Below are 21,321 nucleotides of genomic sequence, written 5' to 3'. Positions count from 1 at the left end.
GTTGGGGGGGCGGGAAGTGGAAATTTTGTTTCCAAACGTGGAAACAGTCAACACTACAATGTGGCAATGCCAAGTGCCAGCTAGTGCTTCCCCTCCACATGCCTTCCTTTCTTACTGTGCCCTCCCCATTTCCCTTACTCTCCTTTGCTACACAGTATGGCAAGAAACCTTCGAAGAAACTTTTGGAAGCAGGCACACATCTCTTTCACTAGGTGCATTTCCACTAGGTGCACTTTTACTAGTTAGGCTGGGTTCAGACTGTTGTCGCAACTGCTGTAATATCTTTATATAATGACATCATTTGACGCCTCAGCCAACCGAAGTGCGTGAAACGCAGTTTTTTACGTCCATAGCGCACGATACGTCTGTTACGTCGAACGTAGCATTACACGTATGCAAGTGGCTTCAGTAGTGGCTGGTCCTGGCAGAAACCAGTGCACAGGATCAAGGTGCCTCTGACAACGTAGCAGACATGCCTGCCATGAGCTGCTGGCAGTACACGTGCGGTGGAGCGCGGGCCATACGCTCCTGGTGTTCACACCCAGCATGAACGTAACCATGTCGCCAAGCTTTCGTGTTTACGATGCTCCACTGCGTACATGCTGGGAGTTCAGCTGCATTACTGACCAATTTTGTGGCCACAAACTGGTCACGGTCTCATTCGCTGCCTGTACCTGTATGTGGCATTAGTGCACACCACCTAACTGAACTCGCACAAATCTTGCTGCATGCTTCCATGTAGTCTGCAAGTAGGAGGGCAAGGTCAGACCTAATGAAAAGCTGGCAACACTTGCTGGGCACAGACGACAGCCTGTGGCATCAGTGATCCCACGTGCATGATCCAGTCATGCAGACATCACGCACGCACACATACAAAAATTAAATATACTAAAAATCAAAATATACTAAAAAAAAATAAACTCAGAATAGCTCAAAATGTCCCCATGCTTTACACAACTGCAACTTGATGCATTGAGAATTAGAAACATCAAGAACTTTGGATTTCAAATTGGTACTTTTACAAAAGGTAATGAATATGCAAGCAGCCACACTGGCATGCCCAGCATAATAGTACAACACAATCATGAAACGTTGCTACAGGCTGCTTTATTAATGGTCACTCAAAAAGAATGCAGTTGTTGAAGAGTCAGCGGGTCATTTTCTTTCGTTTTGTACTTGTTCCAAGAATGACACAGCAGACAGCTCTTCCTCCACCTCGTCTATGTCGTCATCACCACCTGGAGTGGCAACATCGGGTAGTGGCTCTTCAGCGTCTCGGTGCGCCCCAGCACTAATGAGGCTCCTCCGGGCCTCTCTTTCAGCTACGGTCTGCTGCCGACTCTTGAGCTTCCGCTGTCGCACGTACTCGGCGAGGCTCAACAACCTGGCCTCGGCATCCTCCGAGTGTTGGCCGCCCGGTCTCAGGGGCGCCAGTTCCTCCAGGGGAGCCCTGTGCAGCCCCTTGCTCTTGAGCAGCACCTGCCTCATGAGGGCGGCATGGTCCAGCCCATAAGCATCCATCCGCATGTCGGGAGGAACGTATGGCCGTGCTCGTACGCTTCCTGCACTGCTGGCATTTGCACTCTCACCGGGGCCTCCCTGCAAGTGCACACGCAAAAGATATGACATGACGAGCAGCGGTGTACCATGAATGGTTGAGGAAGCAATAGGACAACAGCCCATGCCCCTTGCCCCAATTACACAAGTCAGTTTTTCAATCCCCTGTGGTTTTGGAGGCTGCTGCAGGCAAAGGAAGCAGCTGTCAGGCCGTTGTTGCACATAGGCTGCCCTTTTACGGGTTAAGACATGCTTTAAAACAGCTCCCATGAGCAGTGCCAGTAAGTGCACACATCTGGACACAGCACTACTACTGCCATGAATGAACAGGTACTGCTGCATTCAATAGAACCATACAAGCCAAATTATTTTATGTAATCGATTAAAGGGGCCATGAGGACAAAATGGAAGTCCGGTTGATTCGAAAGATTGCCTTGTTAGAATCATACTGGCACCAGTTTTAATGGAAACTTCACTCAAGTAAGCTATATAATTAGAAAAAAAAAGACAATGGCCCTGCAACCCACTAGCTCATTTGCCGCACTAGAACCTATAACGCATTATGGGCAGCTGTGGATTAATTGGCTGAAGCCGGCAAAAGCAAACACAAGTTAGGTAGGGCTTAAAAGCTTGCCGAACAAGCTATTTGCACTTAAGTTTAATTCATATTCTTTTTACGGCAGTAAGAATGGTGGGGTAAACTATGGAAGTTGTGAACTCACACGTAAACATAGAAGCACCAGTGGGTACTGCGTACAGTTGCCAGTTATAGCTGCATAGCCGTATGGCATGTAGAGCTTACACTGGCCAACTGACATAAGCGACATTGACTTATGTGACTCTGTCGAGCATATCCAATGTTTCATGAAACAATTACTGACAACCCTAACAAAAATTATCCAGTTACAAATTCAGTGAAAAACAAAGTGAGTGCGGACAGAGGTCCTGCACAGTATCGTAGCGCCATCTAGGAGGACTCACAGTAAACAATGTGTTTCGCCGTTCGCTGCAGCCCTAGTCAGCAAACTAACATTCGCTTAAGTACATGCCCTCAATATGTCATCACAGATGTCATGAAATACACGATTCAGGGGGACAATCAATATTTTGGCTTACATTGCCTAATTTCTGAGTAAATAATGCATCGTTTGCTACCAGACAAGTGCTAGGGGCACTATAAAACACCAAACTTTTTGAATAAAACAAACTTGTATTTCGTTTTCATGGCCCCTTTAACAAGTGTTGCCACAAAAACAGCAGCAAAGCTAAATAACTTTCCGCAGCAGCACTGCTTTAGCTACAAGGAGCCTCATCATCATGGAGGTGCTAGCTAGCTACAATAGACTATACATTTACAAATAGCAATAAAAAGGCAACAGGGTAAGAGTGTTTTGCAATACAACAGCTCCTATCTAAAATTTATGGAAGACAGCACTTTATCTCTCTTGTCAGTCAAACTTGCTATGTGACTCTCATATGACAAAATATCACTCACATCATCAGGTTCTTCCACATTTTCAGTCCCTGGCAAGCCCAGGTCAGGTGGCACTTCAGCGCTGACTTTGTCAATGAGTTTCTCCACAGCGGCAGCCCTTCCATATGTGACATCTTTAACAAAAGTTATTTTTGGAGCCTTCCCCATGAAACCATTTTTGATCAATTCAGATCTGCAAATTAAAATCAAGTTTTATACACATGCCAACATAACACAAGTTACAATTTGCGCAGATACATATTGCACACCTATGGATTCATTTTTTTTAATAGCACCTGCTTTCACGGAGGCTTACACCACTGATCTCCACTTAGTTGCTGGATGGCGCTTCGCCGCTGTCGCGGCCGGACGCGCGCACGGCCACCGGAAGTTCAACGGCTCGTCCCGGAAGTCGGGCGTCTGCTATGCTTTTCAACCGCTGATAAGCGTACCGACTGGCGGATTTTGGCATTTCGTTCTCACTTTATTGCGTTTTGGCTATACACATTGCGTTCAGATCGCAACATATGCTATACCGAAATATGCGACGTTAATATGAAGCAGAATTTAATTGCAAAGGAGAACGAAAATGTCACTTGGGTCTTGGTTTGAGAGACGACGCAGCTGTAACGGGATTTATGCTAGAAATTTATGCTAGGGATTTATGCTAGAAAGAAAACAACGTGAGCACGGCGACAGGCTGTAGCCGAGTTCGTGCGCCCGTTCTGTCAAAACAGTTGTCAGTAAAGTGGTAACTGCAGAGCCTGCTGCCTGGGGATGGAGAGCACACGGGCACAGTTAACCACGGTTAAGCAAACCGCGGTTAGACAAAACCCGCAGTTTGCTGCGTTACACGACAGACGAAACTGCGGTTACGTCGCTAACCATGGTTAGCGCAAACTGATCTTGGCACCTCAGTTCGGTCACGCTAACCGCACTTTCTGCAGCCGCAGTGCTCAAAATCGCACAATTCAGTTCGGACGCAAGTGGCGGCGCATCAGCGGAGGCGAAAAAAAAAAATCACCTGGCGTTTGGAAGAGACAAAGGTTCTCAAATAGCAGGCGCCCAAAAGCTGTCCCCAAGACGCGCTTACGTTCTTTGCATCGCTCTCGCAATCAGCGCGACTGCCCGTCAGCAGCGGCTCGTTTCCCGATCCGCCCGATCAACTACGACAAACGCCGTGCTAAATTTGTAAATTCCGCGCGTCGTCCGCCAGAAATGGATATAGCAGGCAATCTTGAAGCGTTTTCAGCACACGGAAACGATCGGCGCGCGCGTCGGCCGTGCCTGTAAACACGCCGGCGTGCCTGCCCGCACGGCACTGCTTGCGGCCCGAACCATCCCAGACCACGGCAGCAACAGCTTATCGCATCGCCGCTCTTCGAAATCAATCTGATCGCGGAAAAGAACTTCCGCATTCGAGAAAATGAATGTTAGTGCGGTGAAAAATTGTGCTATGGATTGTAATTCGCAGTTGTAGAGATAGCGGTGGTCAAATATCTACCGCGATGCTAAGATGAAAGTTCCCAACACCGAACAGACTCGAGCAAACCAAGCCGGTTGCGAGCTGTTGCGGAAGCCCCTTCTCGCCGCGCACGAGTGCGTTGCGTTTGTGTCAGAAGCGAATGCTTTAACGATATTTCTTTTTGTCTACACTGCTTCTCTTTTTTTATCGTGAAGTTAAAAGTGTGGTAATTTATTTTTGTTGCGCTCATAATCAAGTGACTGCGGTTACCAAACTTGCAATTTCGCGTGCAACATCCAAAACCGCAGTTGGCGATAACCGCGGTTAAAGTTTAGTAACCACGGTTAAACTTAACTGCGGTTACTTTCGCCGTGTAACTAGGGTATAAGTTTGCCACCCAACGCCGGTATAAATCCGGCTTAGAGCGAGGGAATCTGCGTAACAAGAACCCCAGCTTAAAAACGACACTGATATGACATTTGCGTTTCGCTGCGTATCACGCACATCGTTCAGAATATTGTAATACTTCCAAGTAGAACGTCTTCCCAGACGACTTCTCTGGTCTGCTTGTGCAGTTTACGGCGCAAAAAGCAGGCATTTTTGGCGAAATGCGTGCGAAACCAGCCCATGCGTAGCATGCGCTATGCTGGAACGGCCCGACTTCCGGGACGATCGCTCGAACTTCCGGCGGCCGTGCGCCGGAGAGCTCGAAGCGCCATCCAGCAACTCTGGTGGAGATCAGTGGCTTACACCCATATCAGCCACGTAATTTACGTTAAACACGATTTTCAAACCTAACACTCCATTAAATTTGCTGTGAATACAGTATTCACAGCAATGAAATTTGTATAATTCATTCTTGAGCATACACAGTCATCTAATCCAAAGGGTTTAGTGGTGCCCACCACGATGGTTCAGTGGTTAAAGTAGCGCACTTCACAACAACCATGGGTTACATTCCCTGCCACAGCACCTATTTTCCTACAGAATGTTGAGAAACAAAAATGCCCATGTGTGTGAGACTTTGGCACATGTTAAGGAGACACTTAAGTCTGAAAAATAGTTGGACTCGGTAGATTACAGTGCTAAAAATGCAAATACACCAATCACAACTGCAGCAATTATTAACGCAAAAAATGCACAGCGGAAATGGATTTCACCACCTCATACATTTTTTGGAACTATGACATCACAAATCGTGAATAATAAAACAGGATTGGCAGAATCTATCTAAACATTTTTCCAAAGAAAAAAAAATAAAGAAAAAGGGAGATAGGAACATTCAAGCGTAACATAAATGCATGAGGAAATTTCCGCTGATCCCATAATTAAAAAAAAAAAATACAGACTTCACATAGTAAACAATATAAAACAAGCAGGCCCGCTGCCACAAGTGGTACGCTTTGTATGTTTTGATTTCGGTAAAATATTTTATCTTGAGCAGTTAGTAGATGTACAACAGTGAAACCGAGAGCAGAGTCCTTTTTTACTGCCAGTGTCAACGTATTCAAAAGCCAACAGAAGAAAGAGATTATTAGTGCAATAGCAAGGCTACAAGACCGGTCCGGGCGTCACTGTTCATCTTATACAAATTCATTTAGGAGGTAGCACCACACTGGTTCAGTTGGCTTAAAGGCTAGTTTTTGTGATGTGCAATTTTGTGTCACCAAAAAATGGAAGCAAAATGGAAATGAGAAATGGCCAGTTCTATTTACTTCTACACAAGCACATCCTTGTTTGTCATCAAAACAAGCCAAGAGAGTTGTGAAAGATGTGATCTCTCTTAGTGTCCTCGATAAACAAGCACCGGGGTTACCCCCAAAACCGGTGCGATGCACAGTTCTCCATGACGGTGCGCACCAGCATGAACCGTTGATCAAGGAAAAACCAAGCAGTTCTACACTAGCGCCATCTCTTGGGCTATGAGAGAAACTTACGAAAGCATTGACAGGTTCCAATAAAACAACTAAATATGACACAGCACTGCTACAAAGTGATATTTATTGAAAGCCACCACACAACCTATATCCCTCACACATGTGCGACAATGTACTCCTACTAAATAGCCATCTACAAGGTGCCTCTCGTCTTCTGAGAGCCACAACAATGCAAGTGTCTGCAGTCACGGCCTGTCCCTCGGCTACAAGAAAATATGTAGGCCCTTCATGGTCTAGGCACCCCAGTGACTGTGTGTGATACCTCACTCAAACAATACGAATGCAAAGCTCCAATATTTACTCCTACTGGCTCGCCATGCAGTCTTCCTTGCAGTAAGCGAAATTCGTTCATGGCACATAATGTTTGTGTGCTCATATGCAATCTCTGGCCGTTATTAGTGCCCCATCTGAGCCCGTTGCACCGCTGTCTGATGAATTCGCAAGCAATCCATCCTTGTCAGCAACAATATACAGCCGTTTCTGCCTTGCCACGAGTGCGTTGATGCGCCGTCGCTGCAGCAGACGATGGAGGAAGCCGCTTCCTTGGCGTAGTTCACAATGTGCCCTGGGGTTGCACCCTGGCGCTCTGTCGACTATTCAGTGCACGACGGGGCAACCAAAAATTGCTCCATGGAAGTGCACTCCGGTTTATCGAGGACAGATGGTGCGCACCAGTTCAGTTTATTGAGGACAAAAAGTTGCTAAGTTTTTTGCGTCCCCAGGATTCCTAGGTGGTCCGAATCACTCCAAAGTCTTTTGCTATGTCATGCTTCTTAGCCGAGATATGGCTCTAGCACCTAACACCTAATGTGAACTGTACACTGTGTTTGCAGTGCCTTACATGCCACAGACTTCGAAACTAGGCTCATCTATAAGCAGTTGCCAGCCAGAAGTTTTCTTGAGACAGGAAAAAAACTGGAATGTTTTGCTTCAGTGGAGGACCAGTTGTTCACACATTAAGTGAATTTTCATGGCTAGATGAGCATTACTGCATTTCAAAAAGCAGAATTTGCAGTAGCGTGATCTTGTCGGAGAGTTTCTTCGCTGAATTATTGTGAACAGGAGCCAGCAACTGCAGAAGCCAGCGCCAGCAAGGAACGGCAGCAATGGTGACTCAAACAACACAAGCTAGTCCACTTAGACCAGGCCATCGCAGGTAACAGCATGTGCCTAACTGTGGAGGCGTGGCCCTTCAGTGCACTCACATCCTTCTGCTACAGACATAGGGCTTCTCTCCTCACTCCTGTCACACCAAACGCGTCAGGGAGACAGACATACTTTCTTCTTCATAAGCAAAAGAAGTATACATGCTTTCAAACTTTGTGCCAAATTTTTTTGAGGATGGGTAGGCAGGCAGACACAAAAACACGACCTGAATTTTTAAGTTCCCCAAGAAAAGCTATAGCCTTCATACATACATGCATATGGTTTCACTGCGTTTTTCACACTCAGTAACACGCTTTCAAACTGTAGTATAGTGCCCAACATTTAATAAGGAACAAATAGTATCGCAGAGCACTGCACCGCACATCAGAAGAACCTTTCAACAACTTCAAACAGCAAGCGACAAGGCAAATTCACAATTTCTGGCAACTAGAATAGGGCTAACGCCTCTTTCTTGATTTGCAAAAGATCTATCGAGGGCCAAAATGGGCGAGGATGGCTCAAGTGGTGCATGTTAAAATGGTACGCACAACATACAGCACTCAGCTGTTTGCATATTTCAACACACTTACTTCAGATATCCAGCGCTCGACTGAAGAAGTTCCGCAACCTTCTCGTGTGCACCGTGCTCTTGAATGGAAGTGACCCAGTAAACATTCAAGTGGGTGCAGTCCGCTGATATACGAACCTGGACAGCCAAAGAAAAGGAACGCAAAACCATCAGGTTGCTTCTGCATGTGTGAAAAGGCACAAACGTACATAATTATAGTAACAACAAAAATTGAAAGCTAGGTATACCCCGAATGCTTGGTATACCTCCAAATCGACACAGCTTAGAGATGATGTGCTAAATGGCATGGTAAAGATGAGTTGCATTAGAAAATGATTTACCCAGAGAATTTGTAGCTAGACACACACATACTAACAGCCCAGAAGTTGCTGACATTAAATTTCCTTTTGTTGCATTAGCTGTGACAGGTCTTCACAGCATCGACACACTATGTGCACACCAGCCTTATGCATTCAATTGATGTTGTACCAGTACCAACATGCAAGACAAGAAATGGCAGGCGATGTTTCACAGAAGAAATCAGCATGCCTGGTTAAAAGAAAAAAAAAGCACCAAGCTGCAAAGATGCACAGAGAAAGTGTGAGCGTGGTTGGCCCATCAACTGCAAGCAACATTATGGGCTGTCCTGGCCTGAAAGTGGTAAAGGGAAGACATGCAGTTGGCTCATTGTAGTCTACACGTCACAACACATGGGACGTCCCGAAGTAGTTGCATAGTTTTGTTTGCCCTGCTGTCATGCAGGTAGTGAAATCGAATTTGGGGACTAATAAACTTATACCACACTCGTGTTGGTTGACACACTATGGTGAGGACTTTCGACTAATTCAGGCCACGTGCGGCTGATTAATGTGCACCTGACACCATGTACAGAGAGTGTTATTGCTTCTAAAAGCTGACTTAGAAAGCAGCAGCACTAGCCTGGTTTCTAGAGAATGCGCCTTTAAGGTGGAATAAATGAAAAGCAGTTGCTGCCGCCTTCTGCACAACATAGAGGTGGCCTAATCTTGCCCGTCAGCAGCACGACCTTTGGAGGAAAACCTTATGCACTCATACTACCATTTTACTGACAACAAGGCTACTGCCTCAAAGCAGCAAACAATATAAACCTTTGTGGTAAGACTGCAAAAATTATTATTTAAGGTGCCTCCATAAGTTGCATACTTTTTGTCCTCACAGCCAAGAACCATGCCTGATGAGCTAACCTAAGCAGTTTATCCAAGCACCGCATCAAAATGCGCTCATAATACATAATGTGGTACAGACTGTTACGGGGCTGGCTACGGATGATGAGGAAGCAAGAACACGAGAATAGCATGCACGGCGGTAATTTTTTTTACACTCAGCGCAATGAAATGAGAGATTCACCTGAGTGAGCTCAACAGCACATCCTTTCAGTTTCTCGCTTAAGTCGCCCGTCACCATGATATTCGAAAGACTCTCCATGAGTACGGCATTCAGAACTCGCTGCCTTCTAGTGCGCTCCTGCACCTTTCTGGGTGCTGACGGTACAGAAGAGTTGGGTGGCTGCGACAAAACGAAATGAACAGCGCAAGATTAGTCAACGCATACGCCAAGAAGGTCGAGTGGCAAAGCTTCTCCAACTATAGTAGTAGTACATTCAAGTACTTTCGTTTCATGCTAGGCAAGATGGATAGCACTATTAAAGTTACACTGTCATTATACTAGCAGCTTGAAAATATGTGACTTACCATGTACACGTACTGCTGCGGATGTCGTTTTCTGGGAAAAGTAAAAGTTTTATGAAATTTGCTGCCACGCATACGTAAACGACATATAGATATTTTATACGCATCGCTTTAGATCGGCTTAAATAAATATTTGACGTAATTTTGTAATTTCCAAGGCAATCAGACATTTTAATTTCTAATGGCCAGCAGTTTATTTGGCACAGACGATTTAAAACGCAGGAGGTCAACAAGAATGACGAACATCGCTTACTTTGATTTGTCAAGAAGTTTGTGCAAAAACACTCCAAGTTTCGCACTATTACAATGGCACAACGAAAAATGTCTGCTCAGTGGGAAAGAAGAGTAGTGCGTATGCGTCAGACCACGCAAAATCCACGATAGCTCGGCCATCTTCCAAATGCGGCGTGCTTCTGTTTACATCGACACCGCTCCTCCATTAGCCCTTGCTGTTGGCTGAAATGTTTAGATATGAACATTAGAGGTCACTGCCTGACAAAAAAAAGTGTAACGAAAATAATTCATATCAAACAACTGACAATATTGAGAAACAACAAAGTACCAGTAAATTGTTTAATTAAATTTTTGTACGTATTATAAGCTATTGAAACAAGTATTTGTAATCACTTCTTCTTTTTTTATTGCATGAGGAGCAAGCTTGGCCGACGAAAACACGGGACCGCGAGACCACTCATACGACGACAATCAGGCCCGAGTTATGTAGAATGAGCCTTTTGCTGCGCACTAATTCAGCGTCTTCATGCAGTAACGTCCAGTGCTCCGAACGTAAATCAGAATGATGGCAAAGCTTTCCATTTTCAAAACGGCGAGCAGTATGATCAGCAACACGGAAGAATTTGTTTGTCCCATTTGCTTGGAGATATTTCAAAAGCCAGTCACGATCAGCTGCGGCCACACGTAAGAATCGCTTTGTTCTTTCGAACGCATGGTTCTCGCGTCGCAACTTCCTTCAGCTCGTACTCATCGGCGCCCCTTGCTGCTTTCAGGTGGTCGCATTTTATTTTTTATGCGCTTGGGTAGATTGAACTTGGATTTTTCATTTTTGAAAGTATTTTATAACCGTTTCTTTTTGTAACCGTCGAACGCTGCGCTGTTACGTTGCGCGGTGTGCGCGCGTGCTCTGGTAATAATTTTCGGAGCTGCTGGGCGCGCATACGTTTCTTTAAAATTATATAGCGCGACTTGGTGTCAATATATCGTCTCAAGGTTTGACTGAAGCCTGTGGGGCTTGGAAAGAGAGTTTCGGTTTTGGCGTTCTTCCCTCGCCGAGGTCTGCTGTTGCTATGCGGGGGGTCTCCGGCGTCTTTCGGACTCCTGAGGCCCTCGTGAGACCAGCCTTGAGCCGAGACGCGGACATGAACAGCAGCAGTGACTGTCGAAACGCAGTTCGAGGAGAGGGGTTACGCAACAGTGCGCGCATCCTTTGTTACCCCAGTACGTGTACGCAACAGCTGATATGCGCACTTCAGGGGAATCGCGCTGCGCGTTTCCAGGAGCTTCCGGCGCATTTCCGCGTACAGTGCGCTGCACTGCGCGAATTTGAACAGCGGTGAAACTTCTGCGGAGTTCGCTAGCGTGCGCGCACTGCTCGCCTTCGAGTGAGATGTGGAGACAAAGGCTTCGGGCACGTGCTGCTAGCCGTCAACTTCCTGTGTTTATTTTTTCGGTTAGCGTTTCGCTTTGTTTTCCGGTTTTCAACTGCTTGCATGAGTAATGTCTGAAGCAGCTGTTTGGTCGTAACAGCTGTGAAATGAAAAATGTACTGAGCTTGTTAGGCTTTTTTGCGTCCCTGCTTTGTTTTTCTCCACGATGACGGAAAACAATATTTCTTGCGAAGCTGCCCGTGGTCAAGCTACTCTCTGCCGCAAGCTTCGTGCGGCGGCGCTGGAAGAACGTTTTTCTTAAGGTCCTTAAAATTTAAGGACCGTAGTTTTTCTGGAATTTTAGATGTAAAAATGTTTGCTGTGCTGTCGAATGTATCAAAGCGAATCTTGTATTGCGTTTTACACCCCCCTCTCCCATTCAGCTCTCCAACGTGGTTCTCGTGCAAGGTGTAGTGATTTTACACAAGCAACTTGACCCGGCCATGTCCGTATTTTTAAACGAGAAAAATACGCTGTAATGTAAGCATTTGCACGTGCTATTTGTTATTAGACATAAAAACTAACTTTGTAAAGCAATTAGATAACTTTGCGGGAATCGGATATACATTGTTTGCGGTTGCAAGAACGTGCGTGTAACTACGTGGCTGTAATTTATTTAACCTCATTTATGGCGGCATTTCCAAAAATATCGAAATCAGTTTTTAGATATTTAAATGCACGATGCGTTTTTACTGTGCGGAAGATATTTTGGGTAATTGTAAAAATGCGTGTGTTAGCCCAGTGCTATGTTTCACCTCGTTAATGGCAAAATATTTAAAAATGCCCAATAAAGTTTTTCCTCATGCTTCCTCACAAGTACTCGTGTACTTGTAGGATGCTAAAAAAAAAAACAATTTGACAACCTTGTGGGCGGGCCTAAGGGGTGCAGCGCGAGCTGTGGACATGTAATTCATTTTTTAACCATTACTTTTATAATAGTCGAAACATGTGTATTCACGTACCTTGTTAACAAGTGGCCTAAATTCATACATAGCCCTCTGCTGTGACAATCCTTATAGCCTAGCTAGGTGTAGTTTTGGTGCGTTAAAACTGCACTTTTAAAGTTTTTTGTAGGTCTTTTTGTTTTATACCCGTGGAATATGAACCTCTGTGCCTATACAAGATTTTAAAGAGTACAAAGGAACGGCTTTTAACATTTATGTGAACATAAAGATCAAATGGCAATAAATTTACAGCTCACCACAGACTGTCAGAGATGCAACCCAGAGTTTATTTTCTGTGCATTGCCATGAAACTGTCATATTAAATCAATCTTCGTATTATTTGTGGATAATTTGGTAGTGATAAGTTAAAGAAGCCTGGCTCATAGTGTGTACGGATGGATTTATGCAGCATTTCTTTTCTTGCAAAGTTTGAGCTTAGAGTTAATCGCAAATGTCACATGCTGTTGTGCTGTGAAACCTGATATGTACCCAGGTGTTTTTATGTTCCGCGTGTTGCTTTACAAGAGCTAACTCTGGTCACTACTTTCTTATTTTAATGTTTTCTTCCCATAGTCGTCTGAAGAATGCATCACTATGATTCACTACTCTGTTTTGCCATGGGAATACAAAATTAGCTCAAGTTCTCTCTCTCTTCCCCTGACCCCTTGTTTCTTTTTACCATAGTTGCATCATTTGGTCGTGGCGCAAGTAGTGGTGTCTAAAAAGGGCGTTCAAAAATTCAAAAGGACATAAAAGTGCGAGTGCAAAAAAAAAATTACCTCTCTCTCTCTCTTGAGGTCATAGCATCTGGGAACAAAGCTGGTGCAACCTGCAGAGGCTGACTGCATGATCTTGTTTTTTTCTCTCCAAATTCTTTCTGCCTGCCTAGTGTCTTTACTGTTTCACTTGGCATTGATAATCATCCACTGGCCCTGCAGCTTTTGCAGCGGATGCCTGGCTCAGTGCAAGCAAGATGACCCAAAGTGCCCGCTGTGCCGGTCTATCTTTGACCCCAGCAAAACGGTGCGAGCCAAGGACCTTGCCAAGAACATTTCCTCGCTTAAGGCTCCCTGCTCGGGCTGCAGGAAAGTGGTAAGCCCAGTGGACGAGTGGTAAGCCTAATGGATAGGCCTAACGGGGGGCCTTGGTCGCCCAGCTGTCACTGTCCAAGCTGCGGGCCCACCACAGCAGCTGCACGGATGAAGTGGAGGGGGCGGCCGCAGCGCCCCCGGTCTACCAGCCCCCGCACTCGGCCAGCAAGGAGAACCGGGTCACTTTCCCATGCCCCTACTGCGAGACGGACAACCTGGACCTGCCTTCTCTGAGGGACCACTGCAATGCCAACCACTACAACAACCCACGCTCTGTGGTGAGCTTTGCATCCATCAGGAGGCTTGCAGGGGACGGAATCTGTTGGGTCTGTGTCTCTCGGTGCTCATTTTGTCGCGTGCACACTCCATCGTTGCGCTTCTGCATGTCATTTATTGGCCAACTGGTGTGAAAGACACGCCTAGGTTTGATGATGAGTGAGAATGTGCGCACATTTCTTGCAGTTGTTTTGCTCGGGTGGGGGGTGACCATTTATTAAAGCGACGCTTTCTAGGTCTCACTGATAGCGGTGTCGCAACCAAAACACACTGCAGGAGAGCCAGCTTTACACAATGGGAGGGCACATGAGATGATGATGACACAAGAAAAAATGCTTGCAGTGGTCGGAATCGAACCTGGGTCCCTCACATTGCAAAGCCTACGTGGATCCGATTGCGCCATTCTAATACCCTGGAGGAGGAGGGGCTCAGCTTTCTCATGGGGGGGATTTGTTTGTTGTCGGCTTTGACTTCGGCACTTTGCCATTTGATTTTCTCAAGAAAGCTCACTTTTCAACCAGCCTTTGGTAGAGGGGGTTTGATTTTTGGCTGAGTCTCCATTTTCTGATTTACCAAGTCGCTCACTTGATGAAGGGGTGTGCAAGCATCCACTGTGGATTCTGTGAATGCCGAAGTGTTCTGTTGCTAAAATCACTCTTTGAGCTTAGCTCCCTGCAGCATTACTCTAAAAAAGCTGCCAAATTAGCACCGTTTTCCTATGTTACAGTGCCCTTGGGTAGCTCCTGCACCTTTTTGTCAACACATTGGTTTTATTTGGTCTCTCTTATTTGCCTGTCCAGGGCATTTTTGAGCACGTACTGGGCAGTCCAACACTGCTGTCGCAATAGAAATTCTTTGGGCAAATAAAATACAAAGCCAATAAAATACAGAGCAGCCTGAAATGATAAATAGAAGAAACCTATTGTGAGCCACACACTGCTGCACCGCCTCATGCTGGCTGTATGGCTACATCGACTTCGGTGCTGTATTCGTCTAGCCATACTGAGCCTGATGAAATAGCTATTTGTCAGCATTCCACTGTTAACATGCTGTAGAGATTTACCAAACAAATCGTTGACAAACAGTGTGATGACTATCTGTTGGACCATGCTGGGGTGCAGCTAAATTGGAATACAATAAACATGAAAGCTCACTTCATCCACGTCTTCTCAAGTCTGTTACTGGATATTCTTGTCACTAAATAAACAGCTGCTTATTTGGTGGCTCGAGACTTTCAGTGTATATAATAGACATTCATAGAAGCATGCACGGCCAAAGCCGGGCAAGCCACAAATGGCTACAGTTTGCTTTGGCAAAAGCACTCAACCAAAGCAACAGGCATGTGAACATGAGATAGTTTGTAGCACTGCATACAAAAAGGTAGTTCAAGTTTTTTAGCTGAACAAATGGAGAGAGAACCCATTTGGCAGGCACTGAAAAAAGGCACACTGACATCTGCTGTTCATTTTTCTAAACCTCAAAGTTTTGTAAGACTTGGGGAAAATAAAAAGGGGAAGAAGCTACATTGTATTGCCCTGAAACAGTGCTCTCGGTTACCAGTCGTCATACAATACGCTGTATGTACAGGTTGCAGTTACTTTGTGTTCTTTTCCTTGTTATTTACTTTACAATGCAATGACGGTTTTGTTTGCTCGTCATGTGTAGCAGCTTCATAAATACAATCTGTCTGACCAGTGCGTACCTTGCATCTCTTGTACACCCAGCACTGCAGTAGCTCCAGACATTAATAAATTGTGTCAGGGCCAAGGTTTAGACAAGCCCTGACATGAAACAAATGTAATCTCTGCACAATCGCTGGTGTAACAAACCTACGGTTGCTTGAGTGGCAGATTACTTCAATGTTGAATAGGTCAACTACATTCGCACAAGTGTAATTTTTCTAAACCAAGTCTGGTTAGGTGGCAGCAGCAAAAGATAAGGATGCAACTTATTCAAATCACTGCAGTTATTTGGTGACACAGCTGTGGCAAAATAGGTGAAGTCGAGCATAGGATCCAGGTGGTTGTGGTGACCTGGCACATTTGGAGCTAGTGTGCGGCAGACCTTGTTATCTTCACATCCAGTGCACTGGCGACTGTTGAAACACTTAGTCTGTCCAATTGGTTCATCCAGGTTTGCCCGGTGTGTGCTTCTATGCCCTGGGGAAATCCTCACCAGAAGTCCATCAACTTTCTAAGTCACCTGAATCTGCGGCACCGATTTGAATACGACACCTATGTGGTGAGTGGTCTGGCATTTCAACTTGGTTGCAAGATGGCGAGCATTCTATGAGGTGCCGACTACTGTCATCCTCTGCCTACTGTCATACAGTCGCATACTGGTGGAGGAAACTTTCCTGATCACTGGTATTTCCAGTTTGCGTATTATGCAATGCTATATCTCGGTGAGAATAGGTTGTGAGCTACATCTTAAGACAAAACGCACCACCATATGCCTGTCACATGTTCCTTTTTTTTTTTTTTTTTTTTTTTTCGGGAAGTTGTATTACCGGCTGACTGCATGTACACTTTCAGTTCCTTTATTTTCATCTTTTTATTGTGTGCCAGCTGCTGTCAGTAGTGTCGCTGCCTGTGCGTCTAGTGTTCAGTTGTGGAGTGGGCCGCTCCATTCATGGCCAGCACTCATTATGAGCCTTGGTCTTCCGTTGCAGGACTACGGCATTGACGACGACGATGCTTTGCAGCAGGCCCTGGAAGCATCCCTCAAGGAAAAATGAAGGTGTCCCCCCTCCAGCAGTCGTGGAAATTGTACCTTTTGTAAAACATTTTGTACTTCTCACGATTGGCATCAAACAGGCCTTCCTTCGTGAATGTCGGGTGCCACCTTTTTTGATACTGCTATTTTTAGATACTTGTTGCTGCAGGAACAGCACTTCTTTGAGCAAAGTCTCAGTGGACTAGAGGTCTGATCTGGATACCAAGCCTTGCTAGATAAGCGCACATGGAGTGGGAGGGGGGCTCAGGAAAAGGCAAGGGTTCCGTGGGAAACATGGCCCCCTCAATGTGTCAGTTGTGCATATCATCTTTTTTTGTTTCAAGTCCCGTGTGATTTGTGTATTGCAAGAAGTGGACGAGCCGGAACGCTCGCAAGTGATCTGGTTATGTATAAATACACATTGCTGTCTTCTACGTTGCTCATGAAACCGGTTTGTAACCCTTGGCACAGACATGACATGCTCTGGCAAATGCCAACCACTGGCCAAATATGCTATGCTGCTCATGGTTTTGCCGTGTGCCAACTCGAGACTTAGGGTGCTTTGAGGAGAGGCACACTGTTGTGGGCTGAAGCAGGTTCACCTGGGTGGAGGTGTCTTGGAGAACGTGTCATGTATGGGCTCAGTTGTAGTGGCTGTTGCAGATTGCTTTGAAGCCTGATGTCGTAGGGGAGAGTGCATCACTACATTGTTAGCACAAATGGCCAGTGAATGTTGTCTGTTGGTTGGTATACTGCCGTCCAAGCAGCAACTGCTTGGTCAATTTCAGCATAGGGTGTATCCTGCAACGATTGGTGTTTGGCTGTGTCTGAGGGAGGACTGCAGGACAGTTTGTTCACCAAAAGGATGGTATGGACACTGACTGCGGGACAGTTTGTTCATGGTGTGTGAACACTGAAATTAGCTTTGCTTGGTTTCATTGCCTGGTGTTTTCTATTTGATTTCCAGTTATTCCTGTTGTTTGTGCTTTTTTTTTTTTTTGTTACGGTGGGCGACAGTGGGCAAAGCACCATCGGGGCACTAATTGAATTCTGTGCTATTCCAATGCGGGTGCTGTATGATAAGGCAAGCAGTTTGTTGTTGACGCACAACCTAGACATTATCCTCTGTGCTTACAGTTGATCAGTATGGGTTGCAGAACATCAGTACCATCCCATTGACTTAATCACGCACCACAGTTTCATTCATTATACTCTGTGCTTAGAGTAGACCCATGTGGGTTGCAAAAACAACCACTTGTTTGACTTAGTCAATGACTGCAATTTTTTGTTTCCACAAAGACAGGTGATGAGTCGAAGCTCTTGTCGGAACACTTGACCACGTTTGCTGAGCTTCATTAGCCTACTTGTCTTTTTTTTTTTTTTGGCATCAAACTTTTACTGCAAAAGCATTGTGCCTTTCACAGAACCTCTAACGGGAAAGCGTAGCTTAAAATGCAGTGCTTGCCTTTCATGCTGCACCATTTTCATCCTTGTTGTTTCAGACATCGGGGGTTTGCATTGGTTTGCATTTTTCAAGGAAAATGTGTTTGTGAGTTGGTTTCTGTTTGCCATTAAAAGTCGCATTTATGGCTGTCATTGTGAATGCATACTTGTTTTTTTTTTTTTTTTTTCGTTAAAACGCTACCTTGACATATTTTGTTGAACTAGGGGCCCTAACTTTTTGTTTGTTGCCACTGGCTAGTCACGCGTGGGTGATTAGCTTGAATGCTTATGTGTGGGTTTGTGCATTCCAGTTTCCGTAATGCTGGTACATTACTTTTTCTCCCTGGTTATACTTTTTGTTGTCACTGTGCACAAGACAAAGAATCGTCTTGTACTGTCACAAGTGCAATTGCTTGGGCTGCTGTAGTCACAATGTACTTAAAAAGTAACTGTGCGCACAAGGCCAAGGACAAAATGTTATGCTGTGCCATTGACTTACATCAGCAAGCAGTCTGCTGTCAGCCTTGACCAGTGTGTTTGTCATGCTTTTTTATACTCTAACATACCTGTACCAGGTTTGTATGCCCAAACTTCCTCAGACTACGGAGTTTGTTGTACTAATCCATTAAAAGTCAGTTCATTTTGGGACTTTCATCAGCGATTCATGTTTGATATTCTGGGGGTGTGCTTAGTTGAGCTGCACCTCACACCGTGCAGCAATTCTGCACGTAAATGTTGGAATCTTGCTGTATGCACTGCTGTATGTTGAAATCTTGCTGTTATGTGGCACTGCAGCACTTGCTCATTGTGAAGGCATTGGCTGGGCCAAAACTGCAAACTATGTACGGTAACACAAGCAGAGTTTCTTACACCATTGTGTGGCACTGCGAGCGAGTTCACAAGGGCGCACAAAGACAAGAGTGCTACGTTTGTCTAAACCTGCCAGAATTCGCCTTACCAAGTACACCTTTGCTTGCTGTATTTTCAAATCCTGAAGGAGTATGAAGCCCATCATTTATCATGTAGTTAGAATGACGTTTTGTGTGTTGCTTTATAACGTAACTGCAGATGACTGGGAAATAATCAAAGTTACCAAAACTATGACACCACAGTGGGCTGGCTGCCCTTTGAAGCACGTTCATGTAAGTGCTCGTGACAATTATTACTTTCAATTATTCGAACTTGCTGCTTCTCAATGCTTCAATTAGCAAGTGCTTCGACATGCTTAGACTACAAGGAGGACCAGTCAGGACTATGCACACAGGATGGAGCCAGGGAACACTGCTGCCCATAGGTAGTGTCAGTAATGTAGCGGAGCGTTCAATGTGGGCTGGAACATATGCAGCTATCCAACTCTTTAGTGCTCCTGGAGCAGATAGCTTGGCAAACACTCCCAAATAAACCCATGGTCAAATATTGCACTTTTTTTCAAATTGGCATTGCAGTAGACTCGACAATTAAGACTGGTGTTGGTGTTTTCACTTTCGAATTTTTATTCGGCCTGATATGTTGTGAATTTAAAGCGGCTGAACTGCTCTGTTCATTTAATTTGTACTTCCTGCTTGTTACTACAGGAAAATGATTGCCTTAAATTGTTGCATCACTAAAGCAGCCCAAAATAAAGCCGATTTCCTGTCCACACTTGCCAAAAAGGTTAAAATAACACAGACCACTCTCTTTGGTGAAGAAAAAAAAACTGCGACGGGCATGAAAGTAATTTAACTGAATACTTGATGAATGATTAGGTTAACGACCTTGCTCTATGAGGGGTTCTAATTATTGGAACAATTCTTGAGGGCCCTCATGGTTTGTTATCAGGAGTCCGCTGTGGATTTGCCTTGAGCTCAAGATTACAGAGTATCATTTAGCACATTATTCAGTGCTACACATACAAAATTACTACAAATGCACCATTAGGTAATTGCTGCATATTCACTTTTGGGTTTACTTCTGAAAGTAGTTGCCTGGAACCCCAAACTTTTTTTCCAGCCCCACAGGCTGTACAATCGAATTTTCAAACAGTATTGTGCCCCCACAATGAAGTGTCTTGCTGTTTTTCACAAGAGGTACACCACCGAAAACATTCATAGTGCAAATTTATGGGGGTGGCGTCCTGTCTACTTGGATTAGTGGGACATCCCGTTCTGTTCAGGGGACCCTGTGCAATGTTGATTTCATGGTCGAGACAACTTGCTTTATTATTTTTTTTTTCTTGCAATACTGAGTCAAAGCGCTGGTACAGCAGTTCTTGCTCTTGCAAGAGCCATGGAGAGTCTTCCTATGTGGCACGCAAAAGTTTTCATTTTTCACTTTTGTACACTACTTGTAAATAGACTCTTTTACCTCAATAAAATGGTCTAAAAAAGTGTTGTAAAACTGTTCATGCACACACGGCTAAACACCACCCAACGAACACATTTTACAAGTTTCAACCGACCTTGCCATCAGTAGAGAGAGAAACTTTATTTTGAAAAAAAAAAAAGGGAGCACGTGGTCGGATTCCTCATTTCAGGATACCGTTGGAGCTTGCTGCCTTCTCCGCACGTTCCACCAGCCAAAGCCGAGTTTCGCTGCTGAAGCTGGCCAGTTCTCTCTCCCACTGCTCATGGGAAGAGTTAGGGATTTGGCGGACATTTGGGTTTTTCAATGCACCTGTGAAGGTTGCAGCCCGACTGTATGATGCAATAAGTGCTCACATTTACATTTAAATAACCAGTTTGAAGCCTAGATTGAGTAGGCCATGTTCCGAGTTTTTGTGGCCAATTTACACTCGTTTTTGATCGAAAAAAGCGGGTTTGAAAGTGCAGCTACCCTGGCGCCATCCTACCCATTGATTTCCTAATGTCTGCTGGGCTAAGTTCAGTGGCTTGACAGCATGTTCAACTCGTGTGTGAACAACCAAGCAGTCAATATTGACCATTAAGTGGGTGAAGGGTGAGATGGCATGCAAACAGAACCACAGTGATGTCATAGTTCTTCTGGCTGCTATAAATGCATTGTGGTGTTCTCTCTCCCCACTTATTGCATGCAAACTTGAGCTTTTGACTATATCTAATTAGTCAAATAATAAATAAAAAATATTCAAACAGTGCTGTCATTAATAAGACTGACTTCAGTGGCCTTTTACAATTGCTGAATGATTGCAGAGCGAAGTAGCTGTGAAAAGCACAGTCAAAGACAAGGAAGATATCCATTGCAACATTCTTGACGAAGTGATGCCATCTCCCTTGGGATAGTGATACATGTTGCATCGTGCTGAACATGCCTTTCAAACTACACATTCAAGTAAAGTATTGTAATCTTTTTTTTCAACT

At 44.9% G+C, this 21,321-nt stretch overlaps 2 protein-coding genes across 2 annotated transcripts; one reads left to right on the top strand and one right to left on the bottom strand.

Moving 5' to 3' along the window:
* Positions 1 to 1,085: 1,085 nt before the first annotated feature.
* On the bottom strand, positions 1,086 to 10,342 carry LOC144155580 (putative ribosome-binding factor A, mitochondrial). Its single transcript, XM_077687116.1, has 6 exons — positions 10,128 to 10,342; positions 9,878 to 9,908; positions 9,534 to 9,692; positions 8,170 to 8,285; positions 3,053 to 3,224; positions 1,086 to 1,599 (listed from the first exon to the last, which is right to left on the bottom strand). The coding sequence occupies exons 1-6, from the start codon at positions 10,265 to 10,267 to the stop codon at positions 1,156 to 1,158; spliced, it is 1,062 nt and encodes a 353-aa protein (XP_077543242.1). The 5' UTR covers positions 10,268 to 10,342; the 3' UTR covers positions 1,086 to 1,155.
* A 209-nt stretch (positions 10,343 to 10,551) lies between these two features.
* LOC144155581 (E3 ubiquitin-protein ligase RNF166-like) lies at positions 10,552 to 18,653 on the top strand. The gene is made up of 5 exons (XM_077687117.1): positions 10,552 to 10,792; positions 13,421 to 13,574; positions 13,639 to 13,851; positions 15,983 to 16,090; positions 16,521 to 18,653. The coding sequence occupies exons 1-5, from the start codon at positions 10,671 to 10,673 to the stop codon at positions 16,584 to 16,586; spliced, it is 663 nt and encodes a 220-aa protein (XP_077543243.1). The 5' UTR covers positions 10,552 to 10,670; the 3' UTR covers positions 16,587 to 18,653.
* The last annotated feature ends 2,668 nt before the right edge of the window (positions 18,654 to 21,321 follow it).

This window comes from Haemaphysalis longicornis, unplaced genomic scaffold (assembly GCF_048455015.1).
Source record: "Haemaphysalis longicornis isolate Haplotype H1 unplaced genomic scaffold, Haemaphysalis longicornis Haplotype H1 scaffold_1, whole genome shotgun sequence".
NCBI classification, from domain to species: Eukaryota; Metazoa; Arthropoda; class Arachnida; order Ixodida; family Ixodidae; genus Haemaphysalis; species Haemaphysalis longicornis.
Note: the sequence above shows the minus strand (reverse complement) of the source record. Positions and strands in the feature narration are given on the sequence as shown.

Coding starts and splice junctions, on each gene's coding strand:
- LOC144155581 (XM_077687117.1), top strand. CDS start 10,671: ATGATGGCAAAGCTTTCCATTTTCAAAACGGCGAGCAGTATGATCAGC. Junction 10,793..13,420: donor ACGATCAGCTGCGGCCACAC/GTAAGAATCGCT, acceptor CTGGCCCTGCAG/CTTTTGCAGCGGATGCCTGG. Junction 13,575..13,638: donor GCTCGGGCTGCAGGAAAGTG/GTAAGCCCAGTG, acceptor TTGGTCGCCCAG/CTGTCACTGTCCAAGCTGCG.
- LOC144155580 (XM_077687116.1), bottom strand. CDS start 10,267: ATGGCCGAGCTATCGTGGATTTTGCGTGGTCTGACGCATACGCACTAC. Junction 9,693..9,877: donor CGCAGCAGTACGTGTACATG/GTAAGTCACATA, acceptor GTTTTGTCGCAG/CCACCCAACTCTTCTGTACC. Junction 1,600..3,052: donor ATGTGGAAGAACCTGATGAT/GTGAGTGATATT, acceptor GTGCACTTGCAG/GGAGGCCCCGGTGAGAGTGC.